The 22,981-nt window shown below is 41.1% G+C and overlaps 1 protein-coding gene across 1 annotated transcript; it reads right to left on the minus strand.

Moving 5' to 3' along the window:
- Positions 1–359: 359 nt before the first annotated feature.
- Positions 360–22,981, minus strand: PARD6B (par-6 family cell polarity regulator beta). The gene is made up of 3 exons (XM_032142589.2): positions 22,614–22,981; positions 16,344–16,566; positions 360–4,429 (listed from the first exon to the last, which is right to left on the minus strand). Exons 1-3 carry the CDS (start codon positions 22,677–22,679, stop codon positions 3,600–3,602), a joined length of 1,119 nt encoding a protein of 372 aa, XP_031998480.1. The 5' UTR covers positions 22,680–22,981; the 3' UTR covers positions 360–3,599.

The following is a 22,981-nucleotide window of genomic DNA, read 5'->3' on the forward strand; positions in this document are numbered from 1 at the left end:
CCACATAGGCCCATACTATATAGACGGTAATATTAATAACTAAGTGAATTTGAATTTCAGAAGATAAGCTGTCACATTACAAACTAGTTTCAAATAATCTTAAAGATAACTTTGGGTGAATAACTTGCATAACCTTTCACACTGTCAGAATTAACTACATTTTAAAAGTTACCTTCCAGCCCACAGCCATATGGTCATACACAGTTGCAATAAGTGCACATACAATTTGGGGTCCACCTTTTAACAATTAAAAGGAAGCAAGGATCTTGTTAAAACTCAGGGGTTTTCTCCCTACCTATTTTATATAATGGGCACCTGGTATTTGTGGGCAACTTTTCATATAATTTCAAACAAGAAAGTAGCCTTTATACAAGTCTATCTTTATTTGTAAAAAATAATATACAACTAAAGCTAATTTGATTTTTAAAATCAAAGTTCATTTAGTGATAATGTACACTTTATAATAAAATTGTAGTAAAATACTGACATTTGATAGTTATAAACAAAGTATCATTCATGTAAAAATCATGTTATAGCATGTAAAATTTAATTAGAAAATTCATAGCTCACAAAAGTACATATATTTTGTTGATAGCTCGAGAACATTATCATAAATTTACTTAAGATACAGAACAAAATTCACAGTTAGGCTTGACATTTAGTACTATAAAATTTTATGTTGGATCCACTGATACTTTTGTGAATAAGGTGCACTTGAAATAACTGATTCAGACTACCAATGAGCTGATATTTTATCGTATAACCAGGATCAACTGGTTTTACAATATGTCTAGTAACCAATTATTTCACCAATAATTTAAGAAACAGAGATCTAGTTTAAAATACCATTGACAGATACCCTTAACAGGATAATTAAAATAAAAAGCACTAGCAGCTTTGATTTCCATGAATGCATACAAGATAAATCTGTATTTTACAGTTAAAATTTGTACAAAAAGTCAAGCCCTGAAGTAGTTTTCCCCCCAAAAGTTCTGATGTTAAAACTAAAAAAAAAAAAAAAAAGAGAGAGGTAGTGTGTAAAAATATTTTTACTTAAAATGTTGAACCCCTGCACCACTTATATTATAAATGAAAGTTAACCTTCTACATACTAACATTATTTTGCCATTCAAGAGTCAAATTTATAAGACTCACAGAATGTTAAAGCCGGAATGCCATTAAAAATAGTATATAAATGGAAGAACTTCGGTGAATTCAACAAAAAGTACATCGTATTACATAATGTGCAGTCAGTTAATAGTTTACTGATAATATGCTTAGTGGTAATGTGAACAAAATACATTGACGTATTCTGAGTCAAGTGATCTTCACGTAATCAAGACTTCTTCATATATATTTTACCATATAGAGAAAACATCCTTCAAAACGGAGTCATTTGAATCTTCATTGTTTTAATAGCACACAATTGTTAAAAAGGTATTCATACTAGCCCTACCATAAAGTTAATTAATAAATAACTCTCCATAAGCCATAGGGAACTTATGTACTTCATAATATTTTTAGTTTCTATATACAAGCATACCATTGTGCTTGTGCACATTGTACAATAAAATCAGGCAAGGAATTAAAGTTAGCAGCCTTACTCTTAGCTTGTTCTAAGTGGATGCACTGCAAAGTAATAAATAGCCTCATAAAATTAATAGTGATAAACTCTACCTGTCACAGGTGAATACTATGTAGTTTTCATAAAGTGTAGGCAGTGTTTCTAGAAATCCCATGAAGGAAAACCCAATTTTTTTTGTGTGTGTGGCATAAAAAGTGCACAAATTTGTCCTATGTGTTAGAACATCTTAATTTGGATGTATTTTTTATCCAAAATGATGCATACTTGGATGCATTAAAAGCACACCAACAAAAATACACACACTAACAACAAAAGGAATGATTTCAAATGAGACTGGGAATGGGAACAAGAATAGGTTAAAGGAGAGACTTCCATATTTCCAAAGTCAAGAGAATTGCCTTTTAAAACATAAATTATACAGCCATACAGAATTAATTTGCAAATATGAAAGCTATAGGAAGGACAAACACCAATTTGAACAACTGTTGCAAAGTTTCATAACTCAAGAAAAGATAGCTTCCTGGCCGGGCACTCATGCCTGCAATCCAGCACTTTGGGAGGCCATGGGCGGATCATTTGAGGTCAGGAGTTTGAGACCCACCTGACCAACATGGTGACATCGCTACTAAAAATACAAAAAAATAAGCCAGACGTGTTGGCGCACGCCTGTAATCTCAGCTACTCAGGAGGCTGAGGCAGAATTGCTTGAATCCGGGAGCTGAGATTGCACCACTGCACTCCAGCCTGGGTGACAGAGACGCTGTCTCAAAAAAAAAAAAAAAAAAAAAAAAAAGCTTCCTGAGCTTTGTAACATGGGAAGCAACTCCTAAAAACAGCCAATTGGTTTGATTCTTAGAAACTGGAAATGCACAACCAGGCGCGGTGGCTCACGCCTGCAATCCCAGCACTTTGGGAGGCCAAGGAGGGCAGATCACAAGGTCAGGAGATTGAGACCTTCCTGGCTAACAAGGTGAAACCCCGTCTCTACTACAAATACAAAAAATTAGCCGGGCATGGTGGCGGGTGCCTGTAGTCCCAGCTACTCGGGAGGCTGAGGTGGGAGAATGGTGTGAACCTGGGAGGCGGAGCTTGCAGTGAGCCGAGATCGCGCCACTGCACTCCAGCCTGGGCGATAGAGTGAGACTCCATCTCAAAAAAAAAAAATAATAAATAAACTGGAAATGCATTTGAGAACATCATTTGTTACAATTTATTAGAAAGGAACATTAAAAAAACAAAAATCAAAATAGGCTGGGCATGGTGGCTGTAATCCCAGCACTTCGGGAAGCCGAGGCAGGACTGCTTGAGCCCAGGAGTTCAAGACCAACTTGGGCAACATGGCGAAACCCTGTCTCTACAAAAAATACAAAAAGTAGACAGGTGTGGGTACGTGCCTATGGTCCCAGCTACTCAGGAGTCTGAGGTGGGAGGACTGCTTGAGCCCAGGGGGTTGAGGCTGCAGACAGCTGTGATCATGTCACTGCACTCCAGTGTGGGCAACAGAGTGAGACCCAGTCACTAAAAAAAAAAAAAAAAAAAAAAAAAAAAAATCAAAATAAAATATTGGGAACATAATAAGATCTTTAAGAGCTGAGGTCCCCAATGTACCAAAAGAGAGAATCAGACTTCACATTAGAATTTTAAAAACACAGTTAAAGGAAAAATTAACTGGGCTCTGCACAGCAGGTTAAATATGCAACCACTTCCAACAGAAATGATCTAGTCTTCTCACATAGTTCCAAGAATGTGCTTTAACATCTGATTCTCCACAAATAGCAAAAGCACGTAACTTCATCAACAAAGGCCCCTTTGTTTTGGACTTAAATTCACCTCTGATCCACCAAAGTCTATATTAACAATTATTAAACTACTACTTTAATAATATTGTAAGCTTGCAACGTTACTCGTCTCATGCCTATTCCACGTCACTGGTCAGAGGTATTTATGCTTTTAAACTAGCCAAATGTACAAGTCCTCATGGCATCCTCACTCTGAAAACATTCAAACAACGGTTTCATAATGTTATGATTGTTCCATCTTCTTCTAAGAGTTTTTGATCTGGAGCATGTGTTTCAAATTCCGTGTTTGAGCTGCTTGCTATGGCTGCTAAGCTCACTTCATTAGAGGGAATAAAGCCATTCTGTCCAGACTCAAAGCTTAGCTCTATCTGTGTTAATGACTCCAGGCTCTCAGTATTAGGAACAGCTTTTGGAATCTGCTGTGGCACTCCATTGTCTTCAATGATAATGTCATCTTCATCGCTGTCTTCATCCTCTGGCTCAAAGCTTGGTTCAATCTGCTGTGGGTAGCCAAGAAGGCTGTTATCAGTAGACTGGCCAGAACTGCCAGAAGTCCGACTGTTCCTTACAACATTATTCCTCTGGTTTGCTGGTCTCACTGTTATGATGAGGTTACGGCTATTTGCAATCATCATGTCTGTTACTTGATCAAGGCTCTTCCCGGAAACTTCTATGCCATTAACTTCTAAAACTTCATCATTAACAGCTAATAGTCCTGTACTTTGAGCCAGACCTCCTGGGACAAGTCTGGATATAAAGATCCCTGGAACCTTTTCTAAGCCATGTGGTGTTACCCTGACACTGGAGCCATCCCGGATGTAGAATCCTAGGGGTTTCTCAGTGCCGTATTTGTAAAGACGTACCCTACGATGTGTTTCTGGGAGAATATCCACGTCTATAATAGAAGACACAGGTCTAAAGTCTTGGGGCATACTAATGACTATATGTGGCTTTTTTCTATGGTTGTCAGGACGCAATACGTTGGTTAAAACATTCTTCTTCTTTATTAGCGTGTCTGTACCAAAGGCACTGTAGTCTGCTTCTTCTGTTTAAAAATAAAACAAAATAATTATAGAAATGCTGTAAAAATATCTGTTCACTTGCAGCAGAATCTGTACAGAAAGGATAACTCAAAATATATTTGGTATATAAACAAACTAGCTAATAAGCTTATTCTAATCAGATCATAATCTAGTACAGTAGTAAAATGCCATACCAGAAAAAACCACTAGGTGGCCATCTCAAATACACATCACAAAATAAACCAATGTTGAAGTTAAATTTGATAGAGCTCATTCACTATTAAACATTAAATATGGCAAATGAAACTATGATAGATCTTACATATTCTTTTTTTTTTTTTTTTTGAGATAGAGTCTCGCTCTGTCGGCCAGGCTGGAGTGCAGTGGCATGACCTCACTGCAACTTCCGCCTCCTGGGTTCAAGTAATTCTCCTGCCTCACCCTTCCGAGTAGCTGGGACTACAGGTGTGTGCCACCAGGCCTGGCTAATTTTTTTTTGTATTTTTAGTACAGATGGGGTTTCACCATGTTAGCCAGGATGGTCTCGATCTCCTGACCTCATGATCCACCCGCCTCGGCCTCCCAAAGTGCTGGAATTATAGGCGTGAGCCATCGCACCTGGCCAGATCTTACATTCTTAAACATCATTAAATATATATGTATTTTTACTTTTTCTTGAATAGGGTCTTGCTATGTTGCCCAGGCAGGTTTTGAACTCCTGGCCTCAGGAGATCCTCCCGCCTCAGCCTCTCAGCGTGCTAGGAGTACAGGTGAGAGCTACTCTGTCTGGCCTTAAAACATCATTTTAAAACAGCTACTTAAAATACATTTTTCCTTCACTTGTTTAAAAAACTTGAAATGTGGTTGGGCGCGGTGCCTCATGCCTATAATCCCAGTGCTTTTTTGGGAGGCCATGGTGGGTGGATCACTTGAGCCCAGCCTGGGCAACAGCGTGAGACCCTGTCTTTACGAAAAGTAAAAAAAATTAGCCAGGTGTGGTAGCATCTGCCTGTAGTCCCAGCTACTTGGGAAGCTGAGATGGGAGGATGGCTTCACTCCAGGATTCAGGTCTGCAGCGCACTATGATCACTGCACTCCAGCCTGGGTGACAAAACAAAAACATACCTGCAATTTGCATGTTTCTCATACTCAACTCAAAGACTTGAAATGGGATATCTGATTCTCAGGGTAAATCAAGAGAGTAAAATCATATACCAATATCAGAGGCTGAGTGGGCAGATAATGTAATTGATGCTGGTGCCTATCAAAGAAACACTTAGGAATTTTGGTATTCTGCAAATAAACACTCTCCCTCAGTTTTCTGTTGCTGTTGTTTGAGACGGAGTCTCGCTCTGTCGTCCTGGCTGGAGTGCAGAGGCATGATCTCAGCTCACTAGAACCTCCGCCTCCCAGGTTCAAGTGATTCTCCTGCCTTAGCCTCCCAAGTGGCTGAGATTACAGGCATGCGCCACCATGCCCAGCTAATTTTTGTATTTTCAGATGGGGTTTCACCATGTTGGCCAGGCTGGTCTTGATCGAACTCTTGACATCAGGTGATCCACCTGCCTCAGCTTCCCAAAGTGCTGGGATTACGGGTGTGAGCCACCTCGCCCGGCTGGAATTCTTGATCTCTCATTTTCATTTTGAAAGAGGCAAAGGTAGAGTTTTAACTTTTTTCTTTACTGTGTGAAAAACTATGCATAAAGTGCAATGATATTTTGTCCTCAGTGGTGGTGACACAGACAACAGGAAGTAGTAGGACTCTGGCAAATCGGAGAGTTCCTGCCTCATTTAGATGGCATAGCTGCTTCTCAGTTCCTGGCAGATTTTCTTCATGCCAGAAAGTCTTGTTTTTAGGCAAAATCTTCCGATCTTTAAATACTGCCACCTAATTAAATAATAAACTAAGAGTTTGGAAAACAGAACACCTAACACCAGATATGGTTAAATTATATGGCTGAAGGAAGATAGTCTATAAACAAAACATTTCAGCAGAGAATGACAGGTAAAACAGAAAATGAAACTAACAACAGAAACAAAAGTTAAAATAGTATTTTCAAAAATAACTACAATGAGGATAAACTAAAAAGTGAAATTTACATGAATTAAAAAAAATGCCTCTCCCTGGTTTTCTAGTGGCTAGAAAAAAAAAAAAAAAAAAAAAAAAAGAAAAAAGAAAACAAACAAAAAATAAATGGCTTCCCTCCTCCTCCACAAAAGAAATAGTTGAAAATCCTAGTCTCAGCTGCTGCCACAGAAAACACCAATCTTACCATCTTGCGTTTGTATAGCGCTTCAATTGATATTCTCTTGCTTAATCGTAAACCCCCTCATTACTAAACTATTATAATCTTCACCTTATAACCAATAAATTAAGGGTACAATGTAAGTTACACAGAAAGAACTAGAGCTCAGGTTTTCTTACTAGGCTAGTATCTTCCCAGTCACAATAATGAATGCCAAGTATCAATTATGTCAGAGTACGGGCAGTTTTAGTATTCTTTTCTGATGCTGCGTGAACACTCTTCAAAACCTAGTTTCAGATAAATATATAAGGTTAGGGGTACCTTTTTTTTTGGCATTTATTTCCCCTTGGGGACACTTGTAATCATTTATAAGTATTTGCATTGGGCTCTTACAGAGACAGAAGTGTGTTTATAATATGGCTTTGGATATAAATCCATTGGTACAACAACCTTTTTGGCAAAAAAACCTATCAAGAATAGTCTTCTGGTAATGTGTTTTCTCAAAATCATAGACATTTCTGTTTTAAAACAATCAATAAGGAAAGCCTACATAACATTTATAAGGGAAATTCCAGACCATACAAACTGAGAACAACATTACGTTGCCTACATACCTACTCATGGGAAACCTAACCAAAAAAACTCCAAATCTGCATAATTTGGCATCACATCCAGACTCCATTTGAATGCTCTCTGCTAAATTCTCAAAAGCAATATGCCCCAGTACAAAGCCACCTTTGTTCTCCCATCTAGCTAATCAGTTTCCAGCCACTGGGAAAGAAAATATTTTGGCAGAAAGCCAGGGTTCAGGGTGTTAAAGTGTAAAGGTGAATGTCCACAAGGAACTGGAGTTGACTTTCTACCTTAACACTATCAGAGCATTAAACTCAGAATGAGATGGAAAGTTTGAAAACTTGATCATAGCAATTGTCCACTTGTATAAACTCACTTATGCAACAGCAGCACGGCATTTATCCCAAGCCTTTTCTTCAGCCAATGATCTCGGCTAACTGAACAGACAAGGATCCACCTAGAAGGCCTATAAATAATCAAACTGGATGTCTTACTTTCTTACACACAAATAGTGGTTGTTCTTCACTTATCTTGCAGGGCTTCCCTCTGAACCTCTTACTCTTTAAATATTAATTCTGAAAAGCCTAGTAATCTCATTCCTTTGCTCATAGAGGGTCATAAACCACACATTCAGAGCAAAGGGTAAGGATCCATTTGTGAGTGGCAGGCAGATATAAGACATAAAAGCTTTATAGTGAGTAAAAAGCAAATCTAGAAAAAAAAAAAAACTTCTACATAAGCTCCATCAGCATCCCTATACAGTAACAAAACAGCAACCATTATAGTACAGTCGTCAACAAAGTTCAAGATTATGCCCCATTTGAAGTTCAGAGGAAGAAATCAAATAACGAAATAATGTTTTAAAATGTTCTAATCCAGGGGTTGACAACCGTTTTCTGTCAAGAGTCAGACAGTAAATGTCAGGTATTACAGGCCATATAATCCCTCTTGTAAAAACAGCCACAGACAATCCATAAAATAATATGTGGCCAGGCATGACGGCTCATGCCTGTAATCCCAGCACTTTGGAAGGCCGAGGTGAGAGGACTGCTTGAGCTTAGTAGTTCAAGACCAGCCTGGGTAACATAGCAGGACCCTGTCTCTACAAAAATTATTTCAAAAATTAGCTGGGCATGGTGGTTTGTTTGTGCCTGTAGTCCAAGCAACTTGGGAGGCTGAAGTGGGAGGATCATTTGAGCCTGAGAGGTCGAAGCTAAAGTGAGCTAAGATGGCACCACTGCACTCCAACCTGGGCAATGATGAGACCCTGTTCCAAGAAACTTTTATATGCAAAAACAGCCAGCAGGCCTCAGTTTGCAAACTCTTGCTCTAATATAAAATAGTTAAATGAGAAAGATCTGGCAATTTTTTTTTTTTTTTTTGAGACGGAGTTTCACTCTGGAGTGCGATGACACGATCTAGGCTCACTGCAACCTCCGCCTCCTGGGTTCAAGCGATTCTCCTGCCTCAGCCTCCCGAGTAGCTGGGATTACAGGCATGTGCCACCATGCTCAGCTAATTGTGTATTTTTAGTAGAGACGAGGTTTCTCCATGTTGGTCAGGCTGGTGGCGAACTCCCGACGTTGGGTGATCCGCCCACCTTGGCCTCCCAAAGTGCTGGGATTACAGGCGTGAGCCACTGCGCCCGGCCAGATCTGGCAACTTTAAAAAGATTAAATATCACTTAAGGCAAATTAAATATTCAAATTCTGCAGACCCCTTCTTTCCTAATACATTCCTAATAATTAATCACCAAATATTTAATGAACACTGACTATGTGCCAGGAATTGTGCTCTGTGGTACAGATTTGGTGAATAAAATAGGTATGGTGCCTACTTTCATAGTACTTACAGTCTAAAAGAGGAGATGGCAACTAACAAATAATTTCAAATACTGTAATTAAATTATAACAAAGGTGCCGAGAGCTATAAGCACACCACGCTGGGGAAGTATGTAAAGGGGACCTGGCCTGGCTTGCAGGGGTAAGGCAAGGCTTCTCCAGGCAAGTGATTCTGAGAGGAAAACCAGCCAGGGGCTAATCAGTAGAAGGCAAGAAGAATGTCCAGGCACAGGATTCGACAATATCCAGAAGAGGGAAGGCCAAAGAAATCCAATACAGCTAGAACAGAGGGTGGAAAGCGGGAGGGAAGGAGGGAGGGAGTCAGGAGCTGAGTCAGAGGCAGCCAGGGGCCAAACAGACAAACAGGCCTCCTGAGAAGTACCAACGTTTACAAACTTTAGCCTAAGGGCAAAGGGAGGAAAACCAAGGATTTTAAGGGAAGACAGTGATACTGAACTCATTTGGTTTTTCTACAAAGCTCACTCTGGCTGCAGGCTGGAGAAGGAAGTGAAGGGGGAGGACAAGAAGCTACCGCCGCCAGCGCAGTGGCTCATGCCTGTAATCCCAGCACTTTGGCAGGCCAAGGTGGGTGGATTATCAGAGGTCGGGAGTTCGAGAGCAGCCTGACCAACATGGAGAAACCCCATCTCTACTAAAAATATACAATTAGCCAGGCATGGTGGCACATGCCTGTAATCCCAGCTACTCGGGAGGATGAGGCAGGAGACTCACTTGAACCCAGGAGGCGGAGGTTGCAGTGAGACGAGATCATGCCATTGCACTCCAGCCTGGGCAACGAGAACGAGACTGCTTCTCAGAAAAAAAAAAAAGAAGCTACTTCAGTAAATTACAATGGCACCTGGCCTGGAGCAGAGGACGTGGAAATGGGGAGACAAATCTGAAAAATAACTAGAACACAGTTTTAATAGGCTTGGTGACTGACTAAAAAATAGGTTATGTGTCAAAGGTGACACCCAGGTTTCTGTTGTGAATAACTGATGTCACATACTGAGATGCTACTCCACAATTTCTTTCTTCCTTTTTTTTTTTTGAGACGGAGTCTCGCTCTGTTGCCCAGGCTGGAGTGCAGTGGCGCGATCTCAGCTCACTGCAAGCTCCGCCTCCCGGGTTCATGCCATTCTCCTGCCTCAGCCTTCCGAGTAGCTGGGACTACAGGCGCCCACCACCAAGCCCGCTAATTTTTTTGTATTTTTAGTAGAGACAGGGTTTCACCATGTTAGCCAGGATGGTCTCGATCTCCTGACCTCGTGATCCACCCACTTCGGCCTCCAAAAGTGCTGGGATTACAGGCTATAATTTATTTTTTTCATTTCTAGGCCATATCTTTTGTTAAAACTGTAATTTACAATTTACTACTAAAATGTATATTCCTTAGACAATTTTAAACTAAACTGATTCATAAAAATGTAACCTTAAAAGACATCTACAAAATAATGTCCAATGCACAAAGTCTAAGAGATGATTTAGATGCCCAGTTACCAGAATCTGGGCCACAAAGTCACATCTGTGTGAGGGCATGCCCTATGTGAGACCAAGTTTAAAGCAAAGCCTTTCTAGTGTTTCTAATAAAACTAGAATAAATCGAAGAGGTAAACGTATGTGTCTGGTGTCAACCAAAAACAGACGGTGTTATAGCAAGAAGTCTGGATGTAGAGATTCTGACTAGATCTGGAGAGGGGTCTGTTCTGTAGCACATCAACAGATTCTCCACCTGGCTGATTATCAGGACTGGCTGGGAAGCTTTTCAAAATACACATTTCCCTGGCTGAATTCCAAACTGACAGGAATGACCTGAGTATTTTTAAAAGGCGCAAGCTTTAAATTTTTTTTTTTTAATTTTTAGTGCACAGCAATAACCTCAACAATGAGAGCGGAAAAGTCTATTCTGTACCTTCTCTTCCCCGTCTCCCGAATCAATTAGGATAAACTCTAATACTCTTAACAGGGAATGGGGGATTGGGATCCTGTTCACAAAAGTAACTTTTAAGATACCAGGTTTCTTGTGTTTTGTTTTGGCTCCCATGGTAACTGCTCTAGGAATAGAGTATGGGGTTTTTCTTCTAACAATAAACTGTTATAAAAATTTTTCAAGATATCCAACAAACACTATCTTAAACTTCCAAGTAGTTTACACATTGAATTTAAAGAAATTTTAGTAGAGTATCAGATGTTAAAAGATCACATAGTTTTAAATTTTAAAATGGTTTTGCAATTTGCTTTTCAAAAATCACTTGGGGGCCAGGCGCAGTGGCTCACGCCTGTAATCCCAGCACTATGGGAGGCTGAGGAGGGTGGATCACCTGAGGTCAGCAGTTTGAGACCAGCCTGGCTAACATGGTGAAACCCTGTCTCTACTAAAAACACAAACATCAGCCGGCCATGGTGGCACACGCTTGTAGTCCCAGCTACTTGGGAGGCTGAGGCAGGAGAATCACTTGAGCCTGGGAGGTAGAGGCTGCAGTGAGCCGAGATCACACCACTGCACTCCAGCCTGGGCGACAGAGTAAGACTCTGTCTCAAATAACTAAAATAACATAAAATAAAATAAAATAAAATAAAATAAAATAAAATAAAATAAAATAAAATAAAATAACATAACATAAAATAACATAAAGTAAAATAACATAACAAAATAAAATAACATAACATAACATAACATAAAATAAAATAAAATAAAATAAAATAAAATAAAATTAAAATAAAATAAATCACTTGGGGCCAGGCAAGGCAGCTCCCACCTGTAATCCCAGCACTTTGGGAGGCCGACGTGGGCAGATCACTTGAGGTCAGGAGTTTGAGACCAGCCTGGCCAACATGGCAAAACCCTGTCTCTACTAAAAATACAAAAATTAGCTGGGCGTGGTGGCACGCATCTGTAGTCCCAGCTACTCAGGAAGCTGAGGCACAAGAACCCGGGAGGCGGAGGTTGCAGTGAGTGAGGTTGCAGTGAGGTCACGGAGGTTGCAGTGAGTGAGGTCACGCCCCTGCATTCCAGCCTGGGTGACAGAGCGAGACTTTAAAAAAAAAAAAAAAAAAAAAAAAAAAATCACTCGGTACATATTAAGTGTAACTTCTGCCTTACTGATGCCTAACTGAAATCAAAAAGCAAAGAAAACAGAAAATGTGCTGTAATCAAGCAGTAAAATGTAACTATACTTAATGTCATACTTTATATTAGTTTCTTGAATTAAATGTTCATTAAGGTTTACATAAAATCAGATTTCTAGTTAAGCATCTGCTCAACTTTGCTTAAAAGAACGAGTGCGGCCAGGTGCGGTGGCTCATGCCTGTAATCCCAGCACTTCGGGAGGCCGAGACGGGTGGATCACGAGGTCAGGAGATTGAGACCATCCTGGCTAACATAGTGAAACCCCGTCTCTACTAAAAATACAAAAAAAAAATTATCCGGGCATGTTGGCGGGGTCCTGTAGTCCCAGCTACTCAGAGGCTGAGGCAGGAGAACGGCGTGAACCCGGGAGGTGGAGCTTGCAGTGAGCCGAGATCGCGCCACCGCACTCCAGCCTGGGGGACAGAGTGAGACTCCATCCCAGAAAAAAAGGAAGAGTTCATGCATTATAGTACACTAAGTAAGTCTGCCAGATTTAGATGCTGGGACCTGATGGTAAACAAGACAGACAGGAAACAAGTTAACATATTCTTAAATAAGATACTTCCAGGTCTTCAGAGGATGATGTGGTAAAGGTGGGAAGGTGGAGGGCTTTAGTTAGGGTAGTCAGAAGAGACTCCTCTGACAAAGTTATCTGAGCTAAGCAGGAGGAGACAGACGTGGGAAGAGCTGAGGGTGAACTGTCCTTAAGAATAACCAAGCATAAGAGCACAGAAACAGAAACAAGCTCATGGCTGGGTGCAGTGGTTCACGCCTGTAATCCCAGAACACTTCAAGGCCAAGACGGGTGGATCACCTGAGGTCAGGAGTCCAAGACCAGCCTGGCCAACATGGTGAAACCCCATCTCTACTAAAAATACAAAAATTAGCCAGGCATGGTGGCGGGCGCCTGTAGTCTCAGCTACTCAGGAGGCTGAGGCAGGACAATCATTTGAACCTGGGAAGCAGAGGTTGCAGTGAGCCGAGAGTGTGCCACTACACTCCAGCCTGGGTGACAGAGCAAGACTCCACCTCAAAAGAAAGAAAAAAAAAGAAACAAGCTTATCAAGTCTGAGGAACAGGAAGGAAGCCAATGTGGCTGACTGTGATGAGGGAGTGAGAGAATGAGGGAAGATGAGGTTGGGAAGTCCAAATCAGAAGGGATTTTATTCTGGTTGCAATGGGAAATCATCAGAGGGTTTTATGCAGGAATGAACTGACTACTTACTTTCATTTTTGCTAAAGTCATATTTGTATTAAATTTATATTTTTAAAATCTAAAATATTTCTGTTGAATTGCCTATTTCTAAATCAAATTCTAAGGGTTATCAATTATATTGGACATTTTACCTCTACTATTAATACATAGAAAACATTTGCACATAGAAACATTTCTAAGTTGTAATTCCTATGACAATAAAAACTGTCAAAGGTCTTGATAAAAATTACATCACCAATAAATAAAAACTTAAAAAGGAAATAAAAGATAACTACCCTTAAAAGATGTTAGGATTACTTCCATAATCATGCAAGGGTATAATTCCATTAACAAAACACGTGGTGGTATAACTCAACTGTCATAATCTTTCTAACAAAGGGGATAATCTAACAAAATTCTGTCAGATGGCAATACTTTAAAAACCTACCCTATATTTGAATGCACATTCCAAACAGCAACTAACTTTTTAATGAAAATTGCAGTTGCTAACGAGAAAAGCCTATTATTCAACCATAATTATCTAAATTCATCCTCCTTTTCCAGCACTCTATATATAGCTTTCCAAGGTTCTATCTATGGTCTTCATCTCAGATGGCCTTTATGTCTACTCCCAAAATTTTAACTATCACTTTTCAAAAAGCTGGCAAATCTAACTAGTGGATTTCTATCCTGAACTCTTGTCTACCATTTCCAATCTCCTGCATGATTGGTTAAGATTATTTGTCCTAAGACAAAATTCATAATTTTCTTTTCCAAATCAATCTACTCTGCTTGTTCATGACACTGTCGCAGCTGTCAGACTCAAACCATCAAGGTATGCTCTGCTGGATTCTCCTTCACTGCAAAGCAGCCACATTGAGTGCAATGACTCCCAAGTATTTCCCCTCCTATCTTCCCGCCACTGCCTCCTCCCCTCCCCCCACCCTTCCCCTCTAGTTCTAGGTCAGTCTCCTCACTTCTTTACCGCCTGCTCCTGGCTCTCTGCTGTAAGACTGCTGCCCACTCCAATTCATCCTGAACAGCCAACTGAATCTTCCTAAGGTCATACTCTCATTATATCGCACCCCTGTTAATTACCTGTGAGATCAATCTCAGGAGACTTTGGGAACATTAATTTGTGTGTGAAAGTATTTTGTAAAACACACACACACACAAAAAAAAAAAAAAAAAGCCAGGCATGGTGGCGGGCACCTGTAGTCCCAGCTACTTGGGAGGCTGAGGCAGGAGAATGGCGCGAACCCAGGAGACAGAGCTTGCAGTGAGCCGAGATGGCGCCACTGCACTCCAGCCTGGGCAACACAGCGAGACTCTGTCTCAAAAAAAAAAAAAAAAAAAAAAAGTCAAGTGATATAGGCAGAGGTTATCTTTGGAGGTTTATTTTGTTGGTGGACTTTAGTTCCTCCAAACCCAGGAAAGCAAAGATACATAATCAGCGGAATTCCAGAGCCCTGGGAGTGGTCTAATGCTTATCAACTGATTAGAAATAGTTTTCACCTTTAAAGGTAATCCCTACCCATTCTCTCAAGCTACTTTCTTTTTAAAAAAATTTTTTTGAGGAGTCTTGCTCTGTTGCCCAGGCTGGAGTGCAGTGGTGCGATCTTGGCTCACTGCAACCTCCGCCTCCTGGCTGATTCTCCTGCCTCAGCCTCCTGAGTAGCTGGGATTACAGACATGTGCCACCACGCCCAGCTAATTTTTGTATTTTTAGTAGAGACGGGGTTTCACCTTGTTGGCTATGCTAGTCACGAACTCCTGACCTCAAATGATCCGCCCACCTCAGCCTCCCAAAGTGCTGGGATTACATGCGTGGGCCACCACGCCTGGCCGCTCTCAAGCTACTTTCTGGGTTGGCTTATAAATACTGTAAGTCTTTAATTTATCCCAATACCAGGCTCAATGCTCTCATGCTGGCTTCCCAAACCACTTCATTTACAACTGAGAAAGGAATAAATGGTACATACCATAATAAGCCCTACCCTGCCCATCTGCAGACACACATACATATACACACAGAGGCTATGAGGTTAAAAAAAAAAAATTTTTTTTAGGACTCAAAATACATTTGAAAATTCTTGGCTGAGCATGGTGGCTCATGCCTATAATCCCAGCACTTTTGAGAGGCGGGGACTGGAGGATCACCAGAGACCAGGAGTTTGAGACCAGTTTGGGCAGCATAGTAAGACCCAGTCTTTACAAAAAAAGAAAGAAAGAAAGAAAATTATTGCCAAATAGTGATTTCAATTTTCTTGGAAGACTAATATCAGTGTTTACATCCCTCCATAATAGTAACTTCCCACCTCATTTTCCAGATAATTAACTAGTTTTACACAATTTCCTTAAAAAGTATCCTAAAAGAAAGAAAATATTTACTGGGTGCTTACTATAAGCCAGGACACTGCACTTAGCTCATTTAATCCTCATAGTAATTCTACAATATATTATAATCTTTCTATAGGTGCAGACATTGAGATTCGGGAAGATTAAATGGCTTTGTTTCTGGTATTTATTAACTGGTAAATACAGCCCTTGAAAGTTGGTTGCCACCAAAAAACAGGAATGCTTTGGATTCCAAAGTCACACTCTTTTCACATTTTTCTGAATGGAGAATAACCCATTTGATAAAGTGAAGATTCAATAAATTCCCAATATTCAATAAATTCCCAATTCTACTTAAGGAAAAATAAAACTAAAGAGGTTAACACAAAAGTAACTAGAAATATAAAGTTTCTAAAGTACACTTAGTGAAGCATAAAGATATTAATTAAACCAACAATATTGCAAATGTTTTAACCTACATGTTAGTTAACATAAGAAGAAGATTCACATAAAATGTTTATTCACTAAGTTTGTGGCAAAGTCTGGGTATCCTTTCAGAGGGGAAAATACACTATTTCTATTTCTAACACAATTTTTCTAAACAGTGATACTTACCCTTCTTTTGTATAAATATCCTAAGCAGTGGATTGGCTGTTGAAACAGCTTTGTGATAATTATCATCATTATTTATAGGTAGTAAGTCTCCATGGATGTCTGCATAGCCTACCAAAACATCAACATTGGGGATCTTATGAACATGTTGTAGTAATCCATAAAACTCCTCAAATTTTCCAGGTTTTGATCTTTCCAGCGAAAAGCGACGAAATTCAGCTCCAAACTATAAACATAACAAACATATTAGTTAAAAAAAAAAAAAGCAAAAAGACCCAATTTGAAAATGCATGCCATAGAAAAATTAACAAGCAGAGCAAGTATTTTTAATTAAGGAAAGATTGTCTATTGTGAGGAACCTTACTATTAGGGATTTTAAAAAGCCTAAGAAAGGCACAAGAATGTGCCTCCTGACTGCTGTGTCTCTGAAGAGCATTCCTTTCAAGAGAGGCAGGCTCAACTCTATCCCTGGGGTACCTAGGCCTTACTGCGGACTGCTCTGCATAGTGACTCAGCTCAAACCCTGTCTGGAGCCCAGACTCTGACGGCAATGCTCTCCTCACTCGCATCATGGGGTACCAAAGACTTGCCCAAGTCTTTATTTTGACCAAAGGAAAGCATTTAAGTGTCCTCCCCCCATAAATGGAACTAGGATTTCATGGGATGTGGTAAGAATCAACAGCAAAATATACAAAAAGAACTGTGAACTACGTGGCATTAAGGTATGATCTTCCCTATGTTAATGCAGAAAAAAAGAAGCTTCAGTAATACATCAAATGTATGTCCTATAACTATCCAATTAACGCACAAGGTGTTTATGTGTTTGGCACAGTGCTAGGCCCTAGAGATTGAAAGCCTCAAGCCTGCTCCAGAAGCTCACCAATTAGTGGGTAAAGAGAATAATTACTTCAGGGAGGTATTAAGAGATCACACAAATGGGGCGGAATGGGGAGGAAGACAGCCTCCATCATGCCCAATACTTACCTTAACAGTTCTGATTCTGAAGTCTGTTTCCCTACACCTCTGTTTTCCCACACCTCTGTTTTCCCAATGTCAAATAATTAAAAGTGACTCTTATTCAATACTAAGAACTGAGGCCGGGCGCGATGGCTCACGTCTGTAATCCCAGCACTTTGGGAGGCTGAGGTAGGAGGATCACAAGGTCAGGAGTTCGAAACCAGCCTAGCCAACATGGCAAAACCTGTCTCTACTAAAAATACAAAAATTAGCCAGGTGCGGTGGCACATGCCTGTAATCCCAACTACTCAGGAGGCTGAAGCAGAAGACTCTCTTGAATCTGGGAGGCAGAGGTTGCAGTGAGTCGAGAACGCGCCACTGTACTCCAGCCTAGGCGACAGAGCAAGACCCCGTCTCAAAAAAGAAAGAAAAAAAAAACAGAAAAAACAAAAACACTAAGGACTGGCTTCGTCTAGTCCATAGTAAACAGGATTTATAACACTGTGGGAATAGCGTGGCATTTCCTCAAACGTGGAAACCTAAGAAAAGTTAATCAGCCTTCCTCAAAAAGTGTCCCAGTCATATAAGTTTGAGAAATGCTACATAATTATGCTCTTGGAAATCACTGTGGAGACCAGGACTTTAAAGGCTCATTTAAGCCCTATGTTGATTTTTAAAAATATTTAAACAAACGTTTGCCAAATGTGTTTAACCACTGAACTCGTATTTCCTCCACATATCTATTACTAGCAAGAAATACCAACGTAAACATATTATGTCCCAGGGGAAAAAAGAAAAGAGAAATACTAATGTACTGTTGGGACTGCCTTAAGCATCATGTAGAGAAAGCCCCTACCGTAATAATTTGAGTTGACAAATATGTCAATTCATTTTCCCAACGGCCCCATGGGACATCTGGATTCACTGGTTTTGCTCTATCTAAAGTTCATCTGCCCTGCTTACACCCATACTCCTCAGTAGTTTTAAAATCAAAACTCACTAAAAACACCTCTTACCTCTAACAAAAAATTAAAATAGTTCCCAAAACACATTCCTGAAACATAAACACTCACATCTGTCAAGAAAATAAGGTGACTCATACCTAAAGCTCTCAAAAAGTTTAGTCACACCTTCACATTTCAAAGTAAATAAAAACTCAGGGAACACCCTTCATATCAGTTAGTCTCATGATGTTATCAAAAGTCACAGTTTCTCCTCCATTTTCTTTATTCTGGTATCAAAACATGAAGTTCCTAGTGCTTGTTGATTCATCTACAGGGTTTATCACTTCCCATGATATATGAACGGGAATAACATCTGATCATTTAACATTTTAGGGCTTCAATGTTTTTGTTAAAGCTTTTGGATGAAATTTCTTCGCTCAAGATTTTCTCTTGCTTAACTGTTATGATAAAAACAATAAAAAATTGTATGGCTTCATGGTATATGTGCACTTTTGCCAATATTGCCATGGGAAAAAAAACAACAGAAATTGTTATGCTTCTTGCAACACAGCAATAGGATTAAGAGAACTTTTTGCATGAACAAAAACACTCAGAGACAAAATTAAGATTCAATCAGCAATTATTCACTGGTGAACCATTTACAACTGTTTCATAGCCTAGTTTGCCCTAGCCATCCAGAATGTGTATGGACTCCCTTCCCCCAGTGTCTGTTGGTACATTATAGAAATGCAAACTTAATTTTCATAGTCTATTTGCCTATGAATAATAATTAGGAAATTTTATGACTCAAAGACTGTTCCAGGGTTATTAAAGGACATCATCACGATTATTGATTAAGAATCTTCCCAACACTAGAGATACAATTAGGAAGATAAATCAGTTACCAAATAAAAGTCACATACTAGCTGGTACCACAAATTGAACTATAGGTATATTTACATTCTCCATTCTTTTACTATCATTACTATTTTTCCCTTCCACGTGTGAAGATAATAATGTTGACACTACTCTTTATTGCATTTTTTTATTTTTTTGAGACAGAGTCTTCCTCTGTCACCCAGGCTGTAGTGCAGTGGCACAATCTCGGCTCACTGCAACCTCCGCCTCCCAGGTTCAAGCGATTCTCCTGCCTCAGCCTCGGGAGTAGCTGGGATTACAGGCATGCGCCACCACGTCCGGCTAATTTTTATATTTTTAGTAGATACAGGGTTTCACCGTGTTGGCCAGGCTGGTCTTGAACTCCTGACCTCAGGTGATCCGCCCGCCTTGCCCTCCCAAAGTGCTAGGATTACAGGTGTGAGCCACCGCGCCTGGCCAACACTACTGTTTATATGAAGAAAAAGAGATCCTAAAAATGGACCAGAACCCAGTGTGGTGGCTAACGCCTGTAATCCAAACACTTTGGGAGGCCTAGGTGGGCATCTCACTTGAGCTCAGGAGTTAGAGACCAGCATGACCAACATGGCAAAACCCTGTCCCTAAAAAGATTAAAAAAATTAAAAATAGCAAAAGAAAAATGGACCGGCTATGTGCAGTGGCTCACGCCTGTAGTCCCAGTACTTTGAGAGGTAGAGACGGGCGGATCACTAGAGCTCTCAGCTCAGGTGTTCGAGATCAGACTGGGCAACACGGAGAGACCCCATCTCTACAAAATAAATAAATAAATAAATAAATAAATAAATAAATAAATAAATAAATAAAAATAAGCTGGGTGTAGTGGCGCATGCCTGTTGTCTTGCTACTCAGGAGGCTGAAATCGGAGAATCACTTGAGCTCAGGAGGCTGAGGCTGCAGTGAGCCGTGATCGTGCCATTGTACTCCAGCCCCGGTGACAGAGCAAGATCCTGTCTCAAAAAAAAAAAAAAAAGGACCTGCACACTACCTAGTTTTGGTTATAAACTCTTAGCAATCAGTTTTGTAACAAGCTGTGATATCACTAAAGCAATGTCAAAGAAAATACTGTTTCAAAAACCCTTCCAAATATTTTTTAAATGGTTAAGGTGACAAATGTTTCAATCTACTGAAAATAAATATATCAGCAATATATATTTGAAACATATAAGGTGTCACAGACACACCAGAAACACTCACTACCTATACCTTGCCTATTTGTCAACAGCTAGAATAGTGGGACCGACTTCATTCAGCTCATGTTCCTAGAATCAGTGTATGATTCTATTTAAAAGACAGTTCACTGAAAGTGCAGTATGGCAGTTCAAATATACAACATGTAGTTTAGACAGAAGTAAGTGAAAGATTCACAAAACAGTTGACAAGAGAAAGGCAAAAAGCCTGAAATTCCAGTTTTAAAGCACTCAAGGTTTCTTAGTACTAGAGATAAATTACTATTTGATTGTATTTATCAGTAAACTTAGAATTCCTACTCATTTTTTTCTATGGAAAAAAATTAAAGACTTGTTACCAAGATTAGGGCTATAAACTTAAAATTTTAAGATTATGCAATATCACAAGTGTTTTTCTTTCCATAACCTCAATGCCCACAAATCCAAACTAGTCTTATAACAGAAATGCCATAAGAAGGTTCAACCGCTGGGCATGGAACCACTACTGCCACCACACCGCTAGAGGAAAAGCTCTGCTATATATTTTGGGTCATCTTAACGCTATAGCTCAAGCAAGTCACTTCAATTTGCTATGCTGTGCACAGAGGACACATGGACATGCACATTCCTTAAATTGCTATAACTACGCTTCTTTTCTTACTAATTCTGAAACTAATGCCAATCCTCATATGAGTTACGTACCAATTTTTTTTTTTTTTTTTTTTGAGGTGGAGTTTTGCTCTTGTTGCCCAGGCTGGAGTGCAATGGTGCAAACTTGGCTCACTGCAACCTCCACCTCCCGGGTTCAAGCGATTCTCCTGCCTCAGCCTCTCAAGGAGCCGGGATTACAGGCACGTGCCACCACGGCCGGCTAAAAATTTTTTGTATTTTTAATAGAGATGGGGTTTCACCAAGTTGGCCAGGCTGGTCTGGCACTCCTGACCTCAGGTGATCCACCCGCCTCGGCCTCCCGAAGTGCTGGGGTTACAGGCGTAAGCCACCGCGCCCAGCCTCAAATCACATTTTTTAATAATGTTACAAACGAATGTCGATTTTCTCGATGTGGTTCTCAGTTACAAAAACTTACAGAACTTTGCTTATCAACCCTAGACAATAAAACTATTCTACCCAGAGGCTCTAGGAAGCTTTCCTTACTCCACTGTACCTCACTCAAATCACTCCTTGATTTTACATACTCCTTGGTAGTCTTACAATCTATGATGCTCCATTACTTTTTTTTTTGAAATTGATATATTTTCAATTTTCTCCTTTTCTGTGTTTTGGCCTTCTCAATTCTATTTTAAATGTTCTCAGGGCCCAGCCAGTGTCCTGTTTTGTATTCTGCAATGCCTAAAAGTTATTAAAAAGGCATGAACGCTTTGCAAAAAAACAGCTTGGGGAAGTCATAACCTTTCTGAGCCTCAGTCTTCTCAGAGAATTGGACTAGATTATCTAAGCTCCTTTTAACTCTTCAACTCAAGAAACGCTTGCTGAAAATGTTCCCTTGGCTGCCGATCACCTTCAAATTCCAGCTCAAAACCCCCTTTGGAAGGCATTCCCTAACTAATCCCTCCCTACAGACTACCCTGCTCACCGAGCCTTGAGATTTAGAAATTCAGTGAATACCGAAGTAATTATCAGCAGACTGGCATACCGTTGGTCAAGGGGAAAAGCACTTGATGTGAGTAGGTAGCAGGATGGAATGAAAAGAGCATCTAGACTCAAACTGTAAAGTGCTACTCCAACGTAAGGTGATAGTGCTAATTTTACAGATTAAATGCATACCAAAGTTAGTGCTAGAAAGAGCGCCAGCAGGAAGCAAAGCCAACTTTTAAAGGGCTGTTTAGTTCACTGGGCTCTCTCCTCGATGCGCCCCTGAACCACAGAAAGTGGGAACAACGGGGTGGTCCAGGGCCCTTTACTCACAGCCCAGCGGCAGGATTCTCCTACACCTTTTGAGCCGCCTCGCATTCCACTCAGTGTGTGCCATCCTCGGATATACCTTGGCCCCTACTCCCGTCCGTGAACACGGGAATGAGATTTACGAAATGAGATTAAATGCTGGACTAGGTCTTCTTCCTTGCCGGGGCCAGGGGCAGACACTAGCGCCCCCTGACCCCCGCCGCCCCCTCCTCGGCAAGTTTATTACCTACAGTCTCCCGACCACACCGTCCAGACCCCGGGGCAGCTCGGCCCGTCGCCTCCCCCGGAGCTCCGAGCCTAGCCCGGCCTCTCCCAGGCCCCGGCCCCCCAGGCCCGCCGCTCCGCCCAGCCCGGGCCCCGCGCACCTTGCTCTTCACCTCCATGGTGCCCAGGCAGCCGCTACCCGCCCCGTGCCGGTGGCTGCGGTTCATGCTGAACGCCGAGCCCCGCGACGGCCTCCTCCGGCCGGGCGGCCCCTCAGGAGCGCGGGGAGCGAGTGCGCGACTGGGGGTCTCGGAAAGCGGTTGCGGCCCGGGCGCCTCCTCACAGGCACCTGCAGAGGGGGCGGCCGCAGCTCCGGCGTCCGCGCTGAGCTCCACTCCACCAGCTGCTCATACGGCGGGACCGAGGGTCGGACTGGCAGCGCGGCAGGCGGGGAAGAAGCTCCCTCCCTCTGGGCCCCGGCGGCGACGGCGACAGCGATGGAGGAGGAGGAGGGGGCGGAGCGGAGGCC

Source organism: Hylobates moloch, unplaced genomic scaffold, assembly GCF_009828535.3.
Source record: "Hylobates moloch isolate HMO894 unplaced genomic scaffold, HMol_V3 SCAFFOLD_21, whole genome shotgun sequence".
In the NCBI taxonomy this organism is placed as follows: domain Eukaryota; kingdom Metazoa; phylum Chordata; class Mammalia; order Primates; family Hylobatidae; genus Hylobates; species Hylobates moloch.

Bases quoted from the DNA above. Each gene is read 5' to 3' on its own strand.
- PARD6B (XM_032142589.2), bottom strand. From the start codon at position 22,679: ATGAACCGCAGCCACCGGCACGGGGCGGGTAGCGGCTGCCTGGGCACC. The intron at 16,567-22,613 runs GTGCGCGGGGCC...TTATGTTTATAG, and splicing joins CCATGGAGGTGAAGAGCAAG to TTTGGAGCTGAATTTCGTCG. The intron at 4,430-16,343 runs GTAAGTATCACT...ATTTTTAAACAG, and splicing joins GATATTTATACAAAAGAAGG to AAGAAGCAGACTACAGTGCC.